The sequence below is a fragment of the Hyperolius riggenbachi genome, chromosome 9, assembly GCF_040937935.1.
Source record: "Hyperolius riggenbachi isolate aHypRig1 chromosome 9, aHypRig1.pri, whole genome shotgun sequence".
Classification (NCBI taxonomy): Eukaryota; Metazoa; Chordata; class Amphibia; order Anura; family Hyperoliidae; genus Hyperolius; species Hyperolius riggenbachi.
This window is the reverse complement of record NC_090654.1, coordinates 294,322,429-294,342,019: the sequence shown is the minus strand read 5'-3', so window position 1 is coordinate 294,342,019 and position 19,591 is coordinate 294,322,429. Positions and strand designations below refer to the sequence as shown.

General features: G+C 44.2%; 2 protein-coding genes across 5 annotated transcripts in view; one reads left to right on the top strand and one right to left on the bottom strand.

Moving 5' to 3' along the window:
- NIN (ninein) overlaps positions 1-19,591 on the bottom strand; it is a 201,479-nt gene that overhangs the window by 57,582 nt on the left and 124,306 nt on the right. For 3 of the 4 annotated variants that reach the window (XM_068254777.1, XM_068254778.1, XM_068254779.1), the window contains exons 16-20: positions 17,154-17,902; positions 11,629-15,087; positions 10,157-10,282; positions 7,934-7,982; positions 7,239-7,454 (exon numbers count right to left, since the gene is read on the bottom strand). In XM_068254777.1, the coding sequence (XP_068110878.1) occupies positions 7,239-7,454; positions 7,934-7,982; positions 10,157-10,282; positions 11,629-15,087; positions 17,154-17,902 (4,599 nt within the window). The remainder of the gene's footprint in view (positions 1-7,238; positions 7,455-7,933; positions 7,983-10,156; positions 10,283-11,628; positions 15,088-17,153; positions 17,903-19,591) is intronic. The other variant, XM_068254780.1, reaches the window with a different exon arrangement.
- The window catches only part of LOC137532361 (ribosome-binding protein 1-like), a 1,960-nt gene continuing 278 nt past the window's right edge, over positions 17,910-19,591 (top strand). Inside the window, exons 1-2 of the mRNA XM_068252777.1 lie at positions 17,910-17,961; positions 18,938-19,591. The exon at positions 18,938-19,591 is cut by the window's right edge and continues 278 nt beyond it. Coding sequence (XP_068108878.1) covers positions 17,910-17,961; positions 18,938-19,591 — 706 coding nt within the window. The remainder of the gene's footprint in view (positions 17,962-18,937) is intronic.

Sequence of the window (19,591 nt, the reverse complement as noted above, 5' to 3'; positions counted from 1 at the left end):
CGCATTCGGCTGCTTAGTATGCAGCCTCACACGTATTTGTATGGAGGGAGCCCCCTGTGATGCGGACAATTGGCCGCGTCTGCCGGCCGACTGGCGGCCATGACGGGACCCGGTGCCGGTGGATTCAGGCAGCGGAGGACGACGGCGTGGGAGCGATCCGTGCGTATGGGGCTGGAGGAAGCCCCAGGTATGTATAAAAGCTTCCCCACAATGTCTCTGGTTCCCTTTAACGCTCTGCCAATGTAAACGGATGGGACAGATCCCACTGGACCAATTGTGATTAGGCAAATCGTAGGACATGCAGCATTTTGGGAGTGTTTCCATTGTAATGTATTGTATAGGAGCAGGGGAATCGCTCCCCAAGTGCTACCACAAATCGCTGGCTATTGCAATAGCGCTTTATAGTGGGTCCCAGGCCTGACAGCTACTTTTCTAGTCAGGGCTCATCCCCTAAAGAGGCCATTTTATAACTGGATTTTCTTTTTGATTAAAACCTTGTGAGCCGTTTACAAAGTATTACGTGTACCGGTTTCACATTTTAGACCATTTTATAAGGCGACTAAATTATTGACTTAAAACCTTTTGTCCACTGAAAATTGCAAACATTTTCGAGACACCTATATGGATGATATTGTGGTGAAACCCCCTCTCACAGAGTTACATCAGGGCCATGGTCCTAAAACACTGTAGTCCTACAGGACAGCCCTATAGGCACATAAAGAGCTTATAACTTCTATAATTTTATTAATAAAAATCTAATAAAATGGATAAACCCCTGCATCCAGGGTATATCACTGTTGGGTGCATTATGTGCACACATTAGTAGTGGGGTCCTTGCTTGCCATTCAGTGTCTGTTAGAGTGGGGTGTAGCTATTTCCACAATGACAGGCATTCGCAAACCAAGCAAAAATGGAGGATACAGTGAAAAAAATGGACCCTGCCTTGTCTGAGTGGTGTACAACGGCAGTTTGATGGGCGAGTATAACGCATACAAAGGGTGTTACACAAAACACATAGACCTTGACATTTTTTACCAAAACGGCTTCCTCAGAAGGTGCTGTATATATTTACACATGCTATACAATCACATACAGAGTCTGAGCTCTGCCAATGGCCTTGCAAGGTGTGTGTGTGTGTGTGTGTATAGTGGTGTGTGTGTGTGTGTGTGTATAGTGGTGTGTGTGTGTATAGTGGTGTGTGTGTGTGTGTGTGTATAGTGGTGTGTGTGTGTATAGTGGTGTGTGTGTGTGTGTGTGTGTATAGTGGTGTGTGTGTGTGTGTGTGTGTGTGTGTGTGTGTGTGTGTGTGTGTGTGTGTGTATAGTGGTGTGTGTGTGTGTGTGTAGTGGTGTGTGTGTGTGTGTGTGTGTGTGTATAGTGGTGTGTGTGTGTGTGTGTGTGTATAGTGGTGTGTGTGTGTGTGTGTGTGTGTGTGTGTGTGTGTGTGTGTGTGTGTATAGTGGTGTGTGTGTGTGTGTGTGTATGTGTGTGTGTGTGTGTGTGTATAGTGGTGTGTGTGTGTGTGTGTGTATGTGTGTGTATGTGTGTGTGTATAGTGGTGTGTGTGTGTGTGTGTGTATAGTGGTGTGTATAGTGGTGTGTGTGTGTGTGTGTATGTGTGTGTGTGTAGTGGTGTGTGTGTGTGTGTATAGTGGTGTGTGTGTATAGTGGTGTGTGGGTGTGTGTGTGTGTATAGTGGTGTGTGGGTGTGTGTGTAGTGGTGTGTGTGTGTGTGTGTGTGTGTGTAGTGGTGTGTGTGTGTGTGTGTGTGTGTGTGTGTGTGTGTGTAGTGGTGTGTGTGTGTGTGTGTGTGTGTGTGTAGTGGTGTGTGTGTGTGTGTGTAGTGGTGTGTGTGTGTGTGTGTGTGTGTGTGTGTGTGTGTGTATAGTGGTGTGTGTGTGTGTGTGTGTAGTGGTGTGTGTGTGTGTGTGTGTGTAGTGGTGTGTGTGTGTGTGTAGGTGTGTGTGTGTGTGTGTGTGTAGGTGTGTGTGTGTGTAGTGGTGTGTGTGTGTGTGTGTGTGTAGTGGTGTGTGTGTGTGTAGTGGTGTGTGTGTGTGTAGTGGTGTGTGTGTGTAGTGGTGTGTGTGTGTAGTGGTGTGTGTGTGTAGTGGTGTGTGTGTGTAGTGGTGTGTGTGTGTAGTGGTGTGTGTGTAGTGGTGTGTGTGTGTAGTGGTGTGTGTGTGTAGTGGTGTGTGTGTGTAGTGGTGTGTGTGTGTGTGTGTATATATATAGTGGTGTGTGTGTGTGTATATATAGTGGTGTGTGTGTGTATATATATAGTGGTGTGTGTGTGTGTGTATATATAGTGGTGTGTGTGTATAGTGGTGTGTGTGTGTAGTGGTGTGTGTGTGTAGTGGTGTGTGTGTGTAGTGGTGTGTGTGTGTAGTGGTGTGTGTGTGTAGTGGTGTGTGTGTGTAGTGGTGTGTGTGTGTAGTGGTGTGTGTGTGTGTAGTGGTGTGTGTGTGTGTAGTGGTGTGCGTGTGTGTGTAGTGGTGTGCGTGTGTGTGTAGTGGTGTGTGCGTAGTGGTGTGTGTGTAGTGGTGTGTGTGTGTAGTGGTATGTGTGTGTAGTGGTGTGTGTGTGTAGTGGTGTGTGTGTGTGTAGTGGTGTGTGTGTGTAGTGGTGTGTGTGTGTATATATATAGTGGTGTGTGTGTGTGTATATATAGTGGTGTGTGTGTATATATATAGTGGTGTGTGTGTGTGTATATATATAGTGGTGTGTGTGTGTGTATAGTGGTGTGTGTGTGTGTAGTGGTGTGTGTGTGTAGTGGTGTGTGTGTGTAGTGGTGTGTGTGTGTGTAGTGGTGTGTGTGTGTAGTGGTGTGTGTGTGTAGTGGTGTGTGTGTAGTGGTGTGTGTGTGTAGTGGTGTGTGTGTGTGTGTGTGTGTAGTGGTGTGTGTGTGTGTGTGTGTAGTGGTGTGTGTGTGTGTGTGTGTGTGTGTGCGTAGTGGTGTGTGTGTGTAGTGGTGTGTGTGTGTAGTGGTGTGTGTGTGTAGTGGTGTGTGTGTGTAGTGGTGTGTGTGTGTAGTGGTGTGTGTGTGTAGTGGTGTGTGTGTGTAGTGGTGTGTGTGTGTAGTGGTGTGTGTGTGTAGTGGTGTGTGTGTGTGTGTGTAGTGGTATGTGTGTGTAGTGGTGTGTGTGTGTGTAGTGGTGTGTGTGTGTGTAGTGGTGTGTGTGTGTGTAGTGGTGTGTGTGTGTAGTGGTGTGTGTGTGTAGTGGTGTGTGTGTGTGTGTATATATATATAGTGGTGTGTTTGTGTGTATATATAGTGGTGTGTGTGTAGTGGTGTGTGTGTGTGTAGTGGTGTGTGTGTGTGTGTAGTGGTGTGTGTGTGTGTGTGTGTGTAGTGGTGTGTGTAGTGGTGTGTGTGTGTGTGTGTGTAGTGGTGTGTGTGTGTGTGTGTGTGTGTGTGTGTGTGCGTAGTGGTGTGTGTGTGTAGTGGTGTGTGTGTGTAGTGGTGTGTGTGTGTAGTGGTGTGTGTGTGTAGTGGTGTGTGTGTGTAGTGGTGTGTGTGTGTAGTGGTGTGTGTGTGTAGTGGTGTGTGTGTGTAGTGGTGTGTGTGTGTAGTGGTGTGTGTGTGTGTGTGTAGTGGTATGTGTGTGTAGTGGTGTGTGTGTGTGTGTGTGTAGTGGTGTGTGTGTGTGTAGTGGTGTGTGTGTGTGTAGTGGTGTGTGTGTGTGTAGTGGTGTGTGTGTGTAGTGGTGTGTGTGTGTGTGTATATATATATAGTGGTGTGTTTGTGTGTATATATAGTGGTGTGTGTGTAGTGGTGTGTGTGTGTGTAGTGGTGTGTGTGTGTGTGTAGTGGTGTGTGTGTGTGTGTGTGTAGTGGTGTGTGTAGTGGTGTGTGTGTGTAGTGGTGTGTGTAGTGGTGTGTGTGTGTAGTGGTGTGTGTGTAGTGGTGTGTGTGTGTAGTGGTGTGTGCGTGTAGTGGTGTGTGTGTGTGTGTGTGTGTGTGTGTGTGTGTGTGTGTGTGTAGTGGTGTGTGTGTGTAGTGGTGTGTGTGTGTAGTGGTGTGTGTGTGTAGTGGTGTGTGTGTGTGTAGTGGTGTGTGTGTGTAGTGGTGTGTGTGTATAGTGGTGTGTGTGTGTAGTGGTGTGTGTGTATATATAGTGGTGTGTGTGTGTGTATAGTGGTGTGTGTGTGTGTATAGTGGTGTGTGTGTGTAGTGGTGTGTGTGTGTAGTGGTGTGTGTGTGTAGTGGTGTGTGTGTGTAGTGGTGTGTGTGTGTGTGAGGGTGTGTGTGTGTAGTGGTGTGTGTGTGTGAGGGTGTGTGTGTGTAGTGGTGTGTGTGTGTGTGTAGTGGTGTGTGTGTAGTGGTGTGTGTGTGTGTGTGTGTGTGTGTGTGTGTGTGTGTGTAGTGGTGTGTGTGTGTAGTGGTGTGTGTGTGTAGTGGTGTGTGTGTGTAGTGGTGTGTGTGTGTAGTGGTGTGTGTGTGTGTATGTATATATAGTGGTGTGTGTGTGTGTGTGTGTAGTGGTGTGTGTGTGTGTGTAGTGGTGTGTGTGTGTGTATAGTGGTGTGTGTGTAGTGGTGTGTGTGTGTAGTGGTGTGTGTGTGTGTGTGAGGGTGTGTGTGTGTAGTGGTGTGTGTGTGTAGTGGTGTGTGTGTGTGAGGGTGTGTGTGTGTGTGTGTGTGTGTGTGTGTGTGTGTGTGTGTGTGTGGTGTATGTGTGTGTGTGTGGTGTATGTGTGTGTGTGTGTGTGTGTGTGTGTGTGTGTGTAGTGGTGTGTGTGTAGTGGTGTGTGTGTGTAGTGGTGTGTGTGTGTAGTGGTGTGTGTGTGTAGTGGTGTGTGTGTGTGTAGTGGTGTGTGTGTGTAGTGGTGTGTGTGTGTGTGAGGGTGTGTGTGTGTAGTGGTGTGTGTGTGTGTGTGTGAGGGTGTGTGTGTGTAGTGGTGTGTGTGTGTGTGTGTGTAGTGGTGTGTGTGTGTAGTGGTGTGTGTGTGTGGGTGTAGTGGTGTGTGTGTGTGTGGTGTGTGTGGTGTATGTGTGTGTGTGTGTGTGTGTGTGTATGGTGTGTGTGTGTGTGTGTGTGTGTGTGTGTGTGTGTGTGTGTGTGTGTGTATGGTGTGTGTGTGTGTGTGTGTGTGTGTGTCTATATATCTATCTATATCTACAGTTATCTATCTATCTATCTATCTATCTATCTATCTATCTATCTATCTATCTAATTTTTCTAAAAAAACAACTTTTTAGCCTGTAGAGAAAAAGAGACACCGAGAGCCCAATATAGTGTAGTATGTACTGGTATATGGAATAATGGTACAAAAGAGTTATACTCACAAACCAGGGTTACCATTAGGCAACCACTGTATATGCAGGTGGGGAGATCAGACCTGTCCCCACTCAGGATTAAGAAGTCGCTCTCTGTAGATAGGAAAAAAAAAGGGGGGGGATCCCCCTCCACCAAAGGTGGAGGCAAACTAGCAAGATGAACAGAGGCGCCAGAAGAGTAAAAGCAATCCTTAAAAATGTTAAAAAATGCTTGGAAGGTAGTGGTGGATTAGACTAATTGACACTAGAAACTGTAAATTATTTAAATATATGATTTATTGTCATAGTTCAAGATAAGCCTATCACATTGTTAGTGGGTGTGTTTATAGAGAAGGGCAGTTAGTGCTGTCCATTCTTTTCTTCCTGCCTGCCAGCAGTAAAGATGCTGATCAGCAGGCTCAGAGAGGATGAAACAACAAGAACAGTATCAATTCATTCTTGATCTCTCTTCTATTTTCTAACTTATCACTTTGCAATGTTTTAATATATATTTTTTCTCCTACTACTAGCTTTCAGTAAAGTTGCTCTTTAATCCATGCACAATACGGCACATGCTTTCTGGTCATAATACTAAAGTTCTACCGCCGTCCTTACAGCACAGAGCTATTTCTACAGCCAGAGACGTCACTAGCTTTAGTGTGAATTCTGGCGATGCCGTTACGGTCCAGCTAACCACTGCTGCAGTTTCATTTTATGTATGTGTGTGTGTGTGTGTGTGTGTGTGTGTGTGTAGTGGTGTGTGTGTAGTGGTGTGTGTGTGTAGTGGTGTGTGTGTGTAGTGGTGTGTGTGTGTAGTGGTGTGTGTGTGTGTAGTGGTGTGTGTGTGTAGTGGTGTGTGTGTGTGTGAGGGTGTGTGTGTGTAGTGGTGTGTGTGTGTGTGTGTGAGGGTGTGTGTGTGTAGTGGTGTGTGTGTGTGTGTGTGTAGTGGTGTGTGTGTGTAGTGGTGTGTGTGTGTGGGTGTAGTGGTGTGTGTGTGTGTGGTGTGTGTGGTGTATGTGTGTGTGTGTGTGTGTGTGTGTATGGTGTGTGTGTGTGTGTGTGTGTGTGTGTGTGTGTGTGTATGGTGTGTGTGTGTGTGTGTGTGTGTGTGTCTATATATCTATCTATATCTACAGTTATCTATCTATCTATCTATCTATCTATCTATCTATCTATCTATCTAATTTTTCTAAAAAAACAACTTTTTAGCCTGTAGAGAAAAAGAGACACCGAGAGCCCAATATAGTGTAGTATGTACTGGTATATGGAATAATGGTACAAAAGAGTTATACTCACAAACCAGGGTTACCATTAGGCAACCACTGTATATGCAGGTGGGGAGATCAGACCTGTCCCCACTCAGGATTAAGAAGTCGCTCTCTGTAGATAGGAAAAAAAAAGGGGGGGGATCCCCCTCCACCAAAGGTGGAGGCAAACTAGCAAGATGAACAGAGGCGCCAGAAGAGTAAAAGCAATCCTTAAAAATGTTAAAAAATGCTTGGAAGGTAGTGGTGGATTAGACTAATTGACACTAGAAACTGTAAATTATTTAAATATATGATTTATTGTCATAGTTCAAGATAAGCCTATCACATTGTTAGTGGGTGTGTTTATAGAGAAGGGCAGTTAGTGCTGTCCATTCTTTTCTTCCTGCCTGCCAGCAGTAAAGATGCTGATCAGCAGGCTCAGAGAGGATGAAACAACAAGAACAGTATCAATTCATTCTTGATCTCTCTTCTATTTTCTAACTTATCACTTTGCAATGTTTTAATATATATTTTTTCTCCTACTACTAGCTTTCAGTAAAGTTGCTCTTTAATCCATGCACAATACGGCACATGCTTTCTGGTCATAATACTAAAGTTCTACCGCCGTCCTTACAGCACAGAGCTATTTCTACAGCCAGAGACGTCACTAGCTTTAGTGTGAATTCTGGCGATGCCGTTACGGTCCAGCTAACCACTGCTGCAGTTTCATTTTACCTTCGATCTGCATCCTTCCAGCTCCTCCCTCAGGTGTCCCCTTTCTTTCTGCCATTCCTCCGAGCCTTTAGCAGGATCCTTTCGATCTTTCTGCTTCAGGAAAGCCATCAACCTGTGGTTCAGGTCCTGGAGGTCCTCCTGGTTCTTAGAGTTCTTCCGGAACAGAACATCGTTTTCTGACATCAGCTGCTCATTCCTGGATCTCATCTCTGTGACCTGAATACGAAGCATAAAGAAATCCTGACTACTAAAGAAAAGACACCACAAAACAAGAATAAGGATGAGCCACTCTTCCCCCCCGAGTATATGCAAAGCCGGCGAAGCAAACGCCACAGCCTAACAGTGCCGAGTTCTCTTGTATGCTCTGCATTCAGGACAGAGATTGTGCACTATTATTTTGTATTTGTATATAGCACCAACATCTTCCACAGCGCTGTACAGAGTATATTGTCTTGTCACTTGGTAGGAAATAGTACCCCACCATAGGCTCCTGTTGTCACATGCTGGGGGGAAATGGATTCTCGCTGCACTGTTAGGCATGTGGCTTCCATTGTGGTCTCTCTCTCTATATACTCGTAGGGAAGGGGGGGGGGGGGTACAAGTCCTGCCCTATACTGTTCCTTAGAAGATCAGACCTAAATGTCTGGACTCCATCTCTCGCTCAAGGCGATGTGACCTGAAGTTATTCTGCTTACCGTCTTCTCCAAGGCAACCTTCTCGTTCTGAATGCTCTCCAGGTTCCTCCTGCCAAATAGAGAAAACAAAACACAAGTGAAGAGGCTGCTGGGATACTTAAAGTGTAACTCCATCCACAGAAAAAGGGGCCACATACAGCTTCCAGAGCAGTCAGGCTGAAATCAAGTCGCCCATTAGGATACATACAATATTCATGCCTTGTGGACAAATTCCCACTCACCCAAGAAGGCAAAGAAACCAATCCAACCAAATCCAGCAGCTGTCAAATGGTTTAACCAGCAACTAAAGGCTTTGATTGGTTAATTTCAATTCACTCACGAGAGAAGTGAAAATGTGCATATTAGCAGAGAAACTTCGTCATCAGCCATCTCTGGTGATCATTCCTCCTTCCACAGCTGCTATGTGAGCAGCCCAGCAAACATCTCATCTACGCCCTCTTTTAAGGGAGCTGAGCTTGCTGTAGCCTTCAGTGATCCAGCAAAACTCACAGAGGAGGGTTGTAAATAGCTGTGGCACGAAGGGGAGGGGGGGGGGGAATTATACCACATGCCAGAAGCCTGAGAGAGAGGAGGGGCTTCCTACACTTCATCATAGTATATTATAATAGCTGGGAAAGTGGGCACGAGTTCACGATTGGGATTTTGGAAATAAAATACACTTTTTTTTTCAGCCTTCCTAATATTTAAATGTCAAGTGGCACTGCTAAAAAAACACCTCAATATATTATTTTGCTCTTCCTGGTTAAAATGATACCATATAGGCTATATTTCATGACTATTTGGGCATGTAGTGGAACATTGTCCCCAGCCTGTGCAGCTGTAGTGATCAGACCTAATCTCTAGGGTGACAGCCAGGAAGGAGGAAAACCGTTTTAGCCATTTATTTAGGAAAGGGTTCTTTACAGTAAGAGTGATTACGATGTGGAATGCATTGCCACAGGAAGTCGTTATGGCAAACTCTATACCTGCATTTAAAGGGGGCTTAGATGCTTTCCTTGCGTTGAAAGACATCCATGGCTATAATTACTAGGTAATGCCTAATGATGTTGATCCAGGGATTTTATCAGATTGCCATCTGGAGTCAGGAAGGAATTTTTTCCCCTTTTGGGGCTAATTGGACCATGCCTTGTGGGGGTTTTTCGCCTTCCTCTGGATCAACAGGGATATGTGAGGGAGCAGGCTGGTGTTGTACTTTGTTGTCTGGTTGAACTCGATGGACGTATGTCTTTTTTCAACCCAAATAACTATGTAGCTAGGAGCCCCAATACTGTGCAGACGTATCTAAAGCGAAGTACCATCGTCACGATTTTCCAGAAAATTTTGAGTGACGGGGCGATCGTTTCAGGGATATCACGATGTGGGTACTGGCGCACGACCACTTAACATCGCAATAAAGACCATCAAGGCGGATCGGATTGCTAAGATTCCCAACGTAATCACTTGAAGTCTTGTTTTTCCCCTGGCATGTAGCTTTGTGTGACGTTGTGCTCACCCGCCAACAGGAAGAGGCGACGCTGACGGCTGTTGTCAAGGGGACGTCGCAGGACCTGTCGGGCGGTGAGTACACAGCTTTTTAGACTAGTTGCCGGTGACACAAAAGGTTAATGGGCTGGGCAGAGGTTCACACGTCACTGTGACGGTATCTGCTACACCTTTCACTTTTGTAACTATCTTAACGTTCACTGAATGATTGCTGCTATTTGCTGTGGCAGCAATCATTCACTTTTGCGCGGGTGCCAACGTATGCACATTCGCTGACAGCGGTAGCACGCACAGAAGTGACATTAACATCCAGACACCCACAGGAGGACTAACTCGGACGTCCAATATCCTTAAACGGTTAAAATTAAACGGCTTCCTGTCATGAAAGGAATATGGATCGAATGTCATCGCCCTATGCTTTCCAAATGGCAAAAACAAGGCAAGATTTCATCTGCAATGCTGATCCTGTGTCTATAATGCCCCAGAATCCCTCATCTAAATGAAAAAGCTCCAATATTTCTAGCACTATTTATGAAAAGCACTGTAGGGAGTTTTCAAATCAGACTGCATTTACGAAAGGCCATTTACTGTACACGTCCCACACACATGTTCCATTACATTCGGTGAATAGTTCTACCACATTCCAAATTCATATCTATTATATAAAATACTACATACATAGAGAAAGAGGGTTGAGAAAAAAAATCTCCAAAAAATATAAAGTTGTAACAAACAATTTACCACAATTCTTCGCAGGCGTCCAGAAGTTCCGAGATTTTTTGGTTCAAGTTTTCACTTTCCTCCTTCAGATCTGTGACTTGAGCGGTGAGCGCCGTCCGCTCCTCTATTAAAGCTTTGTTCTCAGACCTACGATGAAGAAGACAATATGCCTCTGACTTATAAACAAGGACATTGTAGTCATTTTCCCACCACTTCACTAATGCTGAAGAACCTTCTACCTGCAAACTAGAGGTTAAGAACCTTCAACTTGCACAGCTAGAGTCAAATAGGACAATGTGGACTGTGGCTACAAAACCCATTGGGATCTATGTGCAAAAGATTCCCACCATTCTAAATCTAACATCTAAAAGTCATGGCCCTCATATTAGCTTTACTGTAGACAGTTGGTCCTCCTGTTCCCCATCTTTCTCCCTAAATTACCAACTCCAACCTAAAGGACCTTGGTGGACCCCCAACCTAAAGACCTGGGAGATTGTTTTCCTCCACAAGTTGAAAATCCAGTTGCAATAGGGAAAACCACCCAATGTGAGGTAGTATTGAATTCAAGCCCTCACAGAAGGTTTCTATACATAATACTACACTTAGAAGGTTCCGGTTCCCCTCCCCTTTTCTTAGAAATTCAAACACATTATTTCCCAAAACATAAATAACATTTATCAGAAAATTAAGCTGAAAAGAAGAGAAAACCAAAACACCATGTCTAGAAGGCTGGTGGGCAGTCGACTGAAAAAAACCCCAAATAACTAACGTCTTTGAGAAGTTGGACGATCTACCCGGGCTGCAAGAGCACTTACTACTATATGAGCTGCAGATAAATTATCCCCTTTGGCCACCTTATGAAACAACTTAATGGTTGCTAAAATCACCATCTCTTATTTTCTTGTTTTTAAGCATATTGTGCTTTTGTGGGTTTACAGTAAAGTGGAAATGTTTGAAATAAAGAAAAATACCTCCAAATCTAGCCATGCTGCCCACTAGCCCTCTACCATTAAGGCTTCTTGCACACTGCAAGCAATTCAGATTCAGATTCCGCTTTTTAATCAGTTTTTACCTCCGATTCAGATTCAGATTTGCAGTGTGCAAGGAGCAAACTGCAAATCTGAATCTGAATCGGAAGTAAAAACAGATTAAAAAGCGGAATCGGAATCTGAAATGCATGCAGTGTGCAAGAGGCCTTAAAGATAACAAAAAGGTTAGTTGCAAGGCAAGCAGAAAAATGATTAACAAATTAGTAGTTTACAAGATTTGTTAACAGACAAAGCCCCAATACGAAGGAAAAGGCCCATTTTCACCAAGACCAAGTTATTGTTAAAAGCGGCATAGGATGGTTGCTGAAAAAGCTGTTAGACGGATGTTCCTTTTGGTTGTTAGTGTTAGTTCTAGTCATTTCCAGAAACAAAGAAGCCAGTTGCAAGACAAAGAAGTTCTTGACGATGTTGATGCCAGCAAAAAGGGATAGACATTGATATTACCTCAGGTGTTCCACCATTTTCTGGACATCATGTGTCTTGCTCTGAGATACAGATTCTTTATTCCACTCGGCTTTGGCACTCAAACTCTCTTGCTGTCGAGTTGATTCTTGCAGACCTCCTTTAGGAAAGGCGTCTTCTCCTGTTGCCTTATGACTGACTGCTTTCTTTGACTGCCTTGCTGTTGTGTCTTCTCCTACAAGCACCCCCAAAGAGTTATGCAAATCTTTATGGTCAGGTTCACTGGTCAAGACCCCACTGATTTGCATTTTACCTTTCTGAAGCGAAGATTTGGGGATCTTAGTACCTCGTGGTGAAAGTTCTTGTTGATGTTTGGCATCTTGCTCTTTTGCTTCTGCTTTCAGGTCTACAGTTTGTATTCCCTTATTTTTGGGGGATGAATTCACAGCTTTTCTGTTCTCCAGTGCAAATATTTTCTCCTGCATTATGTGAACAAGTGATTTCAGTTCATCATTCTCTTTCTTGGCTTCATCAAATAAATTCTCAAGCTTCAGCGAGGCGGCAGTTATTTCTTCCATGTTCTGGATTTCTTTCTGCAGCCAGGACACTTCAGAGGACAGCGCATTGTTGTTTTCTATGGCCTCCGAGTTTCTGAGCTCCATGGACTTCAAGTTTTCTTGAAGATGTAAATTTTCCTTCTTAGCTACTGCCAACAGAAGTTTTAAACCAGGGATGGTGATGGTGGCATTCTCCAGTTCTGGTAATGCAATGCTTTCTAGGTGAACAGCCTTTTTAACCTGATCATACTCTAAACTTAGATTGTTAAGCTTTTCTTGAAGTGAAACTACCTGAGTTCTGAGATGGTCATTCTCAGTCTTCACACTGCTATAGCCTTTTTCCAACTGACACAACACTTTAGTGGTATCTTCAAGCTCCTTTGTCTTCTTTTGAAGTTTAATATTTATACTATCCAATGTTTTCTTGTACTCAGAATTGGCAACATCTTCTTGAGCTTTTGAGAACATGGGGGCTAGAGGCTGTGGCTTCCAAATATGGTGGTCATCCATCTCGTCCATATGATCCATTTTCGGTTCTTCACAAGGGGCATGGTCCAATAAATCCAGCTTTTTCTGTAGCTGAGACATTTCTGCTAACAATCTGACATTTTCTTTGACCGTTTGCTCATGAGAAGTTTGAAGATTCCGGAAAACACCTTCTTCATCAAGAAACACTGATGCGTTTGTTGATTCAGACAGACCAAGCTTCAACTCATTATTTTCTCTCTCCAATAACCTACATTCATCCTGATTCTTGAAACCTGCAACCTTGTTCTCCAATGTCTCAACTGTACTTTTAAGCCTTGCTAGGTTTTCTCTCGACTTCTCTGCCTCGTTGCAAGCGACTCTGTAAAGTTCTTCGGATTGCAATAGTTTAGTTCTGAAACACTCTCTCTCCGCTTGACGGTCTTGCTCTATGGTTTCTAAGGTCTCGTGTAGAACCTGAATATGCGTCTCAGCTTGGCACAGTTCTGTTTTCTCACGCAAGTCATACAGCAGATTCTGATTTGTTGGATTATCTTCCATAACCTTACCAAAAGCAAGTTTCTCCTGTAGTTTAGATACCTCGGCCATTAACCTGACATTCTCTTGGACCGTGTCCTCATGAACTCTCTTTAGACTTTTCAGCACACTCCTTTCTTCTTCCAAATGTGAAACCTCTCTTTTCAAGTCCTCATTTTCTCTCTTTATCAGCGCACACTCTTGCTGAATATTAGCTAAAGATGATATTTCATTTTGAAGTTCATTGATTGTACTTTGAAGCCTATTTATTTCTACCAGCATTTCTTGCCTTTTTGTGTTTGTACCATCATCGAGGTTTCTATACAGTTTTTCTGACTTTGAAAGTTTGGTTTGAAGGATCTGGTCCTCTGCTTTATAGTGACTTTCCAATTTTTCCACAGTTGCTTCTAGACCTGGAATATTTTTCTCTGCATCAACCTGTTCCTCTTGCTCTATCAATTTAAGTTCTGAAGCCTGAAAGGATTCACCTTTTCCCTCTTCTACCTCAAGATGAACGTTCGCAACTTCATTTGCAACCAGGTCCATCTTCTTTTTAAGTTTGACAATTTCAGACTGTAAAATCATATTCTCTTTCACCATCTGCTCATGCAAATGGTGCAGGTTTTTGTGAGCCCGTTTCTTTTCTTCGAGAGAAGCTGAACACTTTTGGAGTTGCGACGCAATATTTTTCAAATCAGAATTTTCTTTCACCATTAATTTGAACTCTGCTTGAATCTTGGATAAGGATGTGATCTCATCCTTTAATTCATGAATGGTTTTTTGAAGTCTAGTTATTTCCTCAATCATCTCAAACCTCTTTTTCTCCGTTCTATCACACACATCTTTATAAAGTCCTTCGGCAACTGATAATTTTGAGTATAGTTCATCTTTTTCCAGTTTATGTTGTTGCTCCACTTTTTCTAGAGTGCTTTTCAAACTTGTAAATTTCTCCTCAAGCTGACCCAACTTGTCATCTTTGTCTAATAACGCAATCTCTAGTGACTGTACAGTTTTTTCCTGAGAATCCGCATGACTTCTTGCTCTGCTAATTTTACTCTTGGCCTCCTCCAGCCTAGTCTGAAGTTCTGAAACTTCTTTTAGCAGCTCAGTTTTCTCTTGAACAGTTTGTTCATACACATTGTGCAGGTTTTGAAAAACATTCTTTTTATCTTCAACACAACCCAAATTACTCTGGAACTCTGCAGCAATATTTTTCAGATCTACTTTTTCCTTCTCCATCTGCTCATATTCTTTTTGAATGGTGGAAAGGGATGAAATCTCAGCCTTCAGTTCACTGATGAGGTTTTGAAGTCTACTGATTTCACCAATCAACTCAGATTGCTTCTTCTCGGTCTTCTCACAAACCATTTTATGAAGTGCTTCTGACATTGCTAGCTTCGCGTTAAGTTGTTCTTTCTCAATGTTATGCTGTCTATCCAATTTTTCAAGAGTCTCTCTGAGATACTTAACCTCTTTCTCGGCTTGGCACAATTGTTCATCTCGTTCTGTCAGTTCTTCCTGTAAATCGCTTTCTAGTTGAAGGATTTTGCCAGCAAGATCATCTTCTACTTGTTTTGATCTGACTTTGAGGTTATCCCACTCTTTCTGTACTTGATCTTTTTCAGATTTTAGATTCTTGTGAGTTTCCAATAAATTCTCCTTTTCTTGGGAAAGTTTAAAGCGAAGCAGTTTTTCTTTCTCTAATTCTTCTTTTAGTCTCTCCTGCCTCTCTAAGTTCTCTTGGACAAGTTCTTCCTTTCCAAATGCCCACTGGGTTTTTTCTTCTGCATGTTGGTCATGAAGCTCTTGAATGTCATTTTTACATTTTCTCTCGAGGTTGGCCATGGCCTCTTTATGTTTTTCTTCTGCCATTTCCAAGTCCAGTGCATATTTGGATTTGGTTTCCAATATTCTTTTGCTATACTCGGTTTCCATTTCTTTCCTAGATTTAGTCAATATAGATTGTGAAAACAAAGTTTACTTAAGAGCTGTGCATTTTAGAATGTGTGTTTGGAATCATGAAACCAGATAATCATAAATTAACTAAAAGGAAAGAAATAATACTATTTGAAATCAAGGTTACTTAAAAAATTTCCAGAGTTTTCATTTTAAATCATTTTTGCAAAGCAGAGAGCATGAAAAGTGCATATAAAAACTTATGCCGACTTATCACGGCCATAAAATAGTGCTACGTGGTTCGAAACCCGAACAGCCACATTCAGCACCGGACAGCAGGATAGGGTGTGCTCCATTTAGCTGCTACATCCTGATCCCAAGCTGGAAGGAGGAAGCATCTGAGATAAATTGAACGCTCCCCCATCCCACTACCCGGTGCTGAATGTGACTTTCCCGGTTTTGAACCAAGTGGTCCTAAATTCCAACACCAACACTACCATAATGTACAATTTTAGTGAAAGAATTATAAGATGGAAAAGTGTTGGAAAACGGACTGCAAAAGCTGATAAAACTTTGGACTTTATTTAAAGCATCACAGAATTCTCATTCCATCCTTGACTTACAGTTTTGTTCTCGTCTCTGTACTTCCACTACAATACCCTCATACCCCACCCATTACTGGGCCGACATCAAGTGATCTGCCCAATAAGGTTCAGAATCACTAGTTAGTATCTAAACACAACATAGTTTAAAAAAATACCGGTAAATAAATATACATACAGACTGTATGTAGACGTGTCATAGGGTCCAAACACACGCTCAACAAAAGTCACCGCAAACAACAAACATTGCGGAAACGACTTTACCGGCACCAAAGGCAAACGACGAGTATTCCCAACGATGTTGTCCACACACAAATATTGCAAACGACCACTTAAATACTGCGCGCCAAGGCAGAAGTGACATTATTCATGACATGTGTGCATTCTATAGCATAATTTCATTTACATGACATTGTACACACCCGGCCGAGGGCACAATATCTGCCCAACCGTCATCTGAGTTCATCTGCTGGATGGATTGAGGAAAATGCCTCGTTGTTTGGCGATAAATTTTTACACAATTGTCGTCCAATACTCTGTAGCTTGTCAGATGTTTCAAACAACTTGTGTTGAGCGTGTGTACAACCAATTTACTACCCTGGTACTCTGGTTATCCAGTGACATATAAAGGCGATAACTATTCTATAGTGAAGAGGAAGGGTTTGTCGTAATTCCTACCGCAAAATATTCATTTATACTGGTAATTAGGGCTGGATAGTGTACTGGTTAAGGGCTCTGCCTCTGACACAGAAGATCAGGGTTCGAATCTTGGCTCTTCCTGTTCAGGAAGCTACACTTATTCAGTAGGAGACCTTGGGCAAGACTCCCTTACACAGCTACTGCCTATAGAGTACTCCCTAGCAGCTTTGCTGCTTTGAGTCTGCCAGGAGAAAAGCACGATATAAATGTCCTGTGTCATGTCTACCCAGGAGGCAAAGCATCCGGCAGCTGATTGGATTAATCATCAACTGTGTTAATTGCTGATTTATTTGCCTCATTCCTCCTGGGTGAAGTTTTCTTTTTTGGAAACCATTTCTTTAATTGCCAGCAATGACGAGTGCAACAAAGATATTTACCATTTATTTTTCCTACAGATGATATATGTATATTGGACATCATGATATCCAAGCTCATGTAATTATAGCCTGCAAGATTTTCTACAGCTTCCATTCCTGTCTTATATTTTAGAGGCCACAGGACCACTCTACCATTCTTTTGCTGAAATATACCAGAATTCATTGCAATATTGTCTGTTTCATTCATGGGTTGCACCATATCCTCTAATATCCTAACACTGCACTCAACATGTTCCTTTCCTTCTCAATCTTCCCAGTGGCTGTTCAGCTGGCCATGAGGTTCTTCTCAGACCTTCATAAGGCAGCAATGTTCCCTCACAGCAAACTGTCAAGGTTTGCTTCAAACAATGCCATGACCCCTCTTCCCGATGCAAAATGGACAACTTGGCATCACATCATGGAGGTTCTGCTCCTCTCCACTTTCCATTACCCACCTCTCCTCATGAGCTTCCTGCTGGAGATGCTCAGACAATTCCTTCCTTAAGTCTTCCTTCTCTCTCTCGTGCTTCTCCTGGAAGCTTAAGATTTGCTCTTGAAAACTTTGTTCCAGTTGATTTCTCTTCTCTTCATAGGTTGTCACCAGCTCAACCAACCTCGCTTCTGCCTCCTTCTCAATGTCCTCAGCTCTCTGCACCAGATCCTCCTTCTCTTGGTGGTAAGTCTGCCTGGCCTCCTCCAACTGAAGTTGAAGGCTTGCTTCTTTCTCCACCAGCTCCTCCTTCTCTTGGTGGTAGGTCTGCCTGGCCTTCTCCAGCTGAAGTTGAAGGCTTGCTTCTTTCTCCACCAGCTCCTCCTTCTCTTGGTGGTAGGTCTGCCTGGCCTTCTCCAGCTGAAGTTGAAGGCTTGCTTCTTTCTCCAACAGTTCCTCCTTCTCTTGGTGGTAGGACTGCCTGGCCTCCTCCAGCTGAAGTTGAAGGCTTGCTTCTTTCTCCACCAGCTGTTGCTTCTGTAAGGTAAATTCAGTCTCCATTGTGGCGAGCCGCTCCTGGTGCTCATGTTCTGCTCTCTGCTGGTCGTCTTTCAGCCTTTGCATTTCTGATTCCAGTTCTGAGTGCCTCATTTTGAAGACCCTGATTTGCTCTTCAGCTTTGTGGACCTCCGCATTTAGTTTCTCCTTTAAGGCTTCCTGTTCTTTCTCAAACACATGCTTGGCTTCCTTCAGGTTGTCCTCATAGTGCACAGTCTGCAAGATGCAAAAAAAAGTCACATCAGCATTTAGAGAAGTAGAATATCTTCCAATATGTAGGCTGCATCACACATGAGACAAGGGTCAGAAAACGGGTGATCGTTGAAACACAAAGTATCAATACTACAAACAGGCAATCCCTTATAAGGGCCCGTTTGTGCCCAATTTCACACATGAATTCGGATCCGGAAATCATTAGCCCGATTCCCAACTCATGCATATGAAAAGCACTTCAGAATTCTGGACAATGCATCCGAATCCCCACTGTCCTATATGGCACAGCTCCAGGGGTTTGGATCCATAATTGGCATGCACAAGGGTCTACATCAATCTTAAAAATGAGTGGCCGGCGCTAGTGGGACCCGCCCTAAAAGTGACAATTTGATTTCTTTTTTTTTTCTTTTTTACAAAAAAAGAGGGCAATCTGCGAATCTCTAGAAAAATGCATTTTCTTCAATTTATAAATCGTCCCCACACAGTGAGTGTGGGCAGGGCGTGGCTATACTGCCAGATCACAGGCAGGGCGTGGTTATACTGCCAGATCACAGGCAGGGAGTGGTTATACTGCCAGATCACAGGCAGGGTGTGGTTATACTGCCAGATCACAGGCAGGGAGTGGTTATACTGCCAGATCACAGGCAGGGCGTGGTTATACTGCCAGATCACAGGCAGGGCGTGGCTATACTGCCAGATCACAGGCAGGGCGTGGTTATACTGCCAGATCACAGGCAGGGCGTGGTTATACTGCCAGATCACAGGCAGGGCGTGGCTATACTGCCAGATCACAGGCAGGGCGTGGCTATACTGCCAGATCACAGGCAGGGCGTGGCTATACTGCCAGATCACAGGCAGGGCGTGGTTATACTGCCAGATCACAGGCAGGGAGTGGCTATACTGCCAGATCACAGGCAGGGCGTGGTTATACTGCCAGATCACAGGCAGGGAGTGGTTATACTGCCAGATCACAGGCAGGGTGTGGTTATACTGCCAGATCACAGGCAGGGAGTGGTTATACTGCCAGATCACCGGCAGGGCGTGGTTATACTGCCAGATCACCGGCAGGGCGTGGTTATACTGCCAGATCACCGGCAGGGCGTGGTTATACTGCCAGATCACAGGCAGGGCGTGGCTACACTGCCAGATCACAGGCAGGGAGTGGTTATACTGCCAGATCACAGGCAGGGCGTGGTTATACTGCCAGATCACAGGCAGGGCGTGGTTATACTGCCAGATCACAGGCAGGGCGTGGTTATACTGCCAGATCACAGGCAGGGCGTGGTTATACTGCCAGATCACCGGCAGGGCGTGGTTATACTGCCAGATCACAGGCAGGGCGTGGTTACACTGCCAGATCACAGGCAGGGCGTGGTTACACTGCCAGATCACAGGCAGGGTGTGGATATACTGCCAGATCACAGGCAGGGTGTGGATATACTGCCAGATCACAGGCAGGGCGTGGTTATACTGCCAGATCACCGGCAGGGCGTGGTTATACTGCCAGATCACAGGCAGGGCGTGGTTACACTGCCAGATCACAGGCAGGGCGTGGTTACACTGCCAGATCACAGGCAGGGTGTGGATATACTGCCAGATCACAGGCAGGGTGTGGATATACTGCCAGATCACAGGCAGGGTGTGGATATACTGCCAGATCACAGGCAGGGCGTGGTTATACTGCCAGATCAC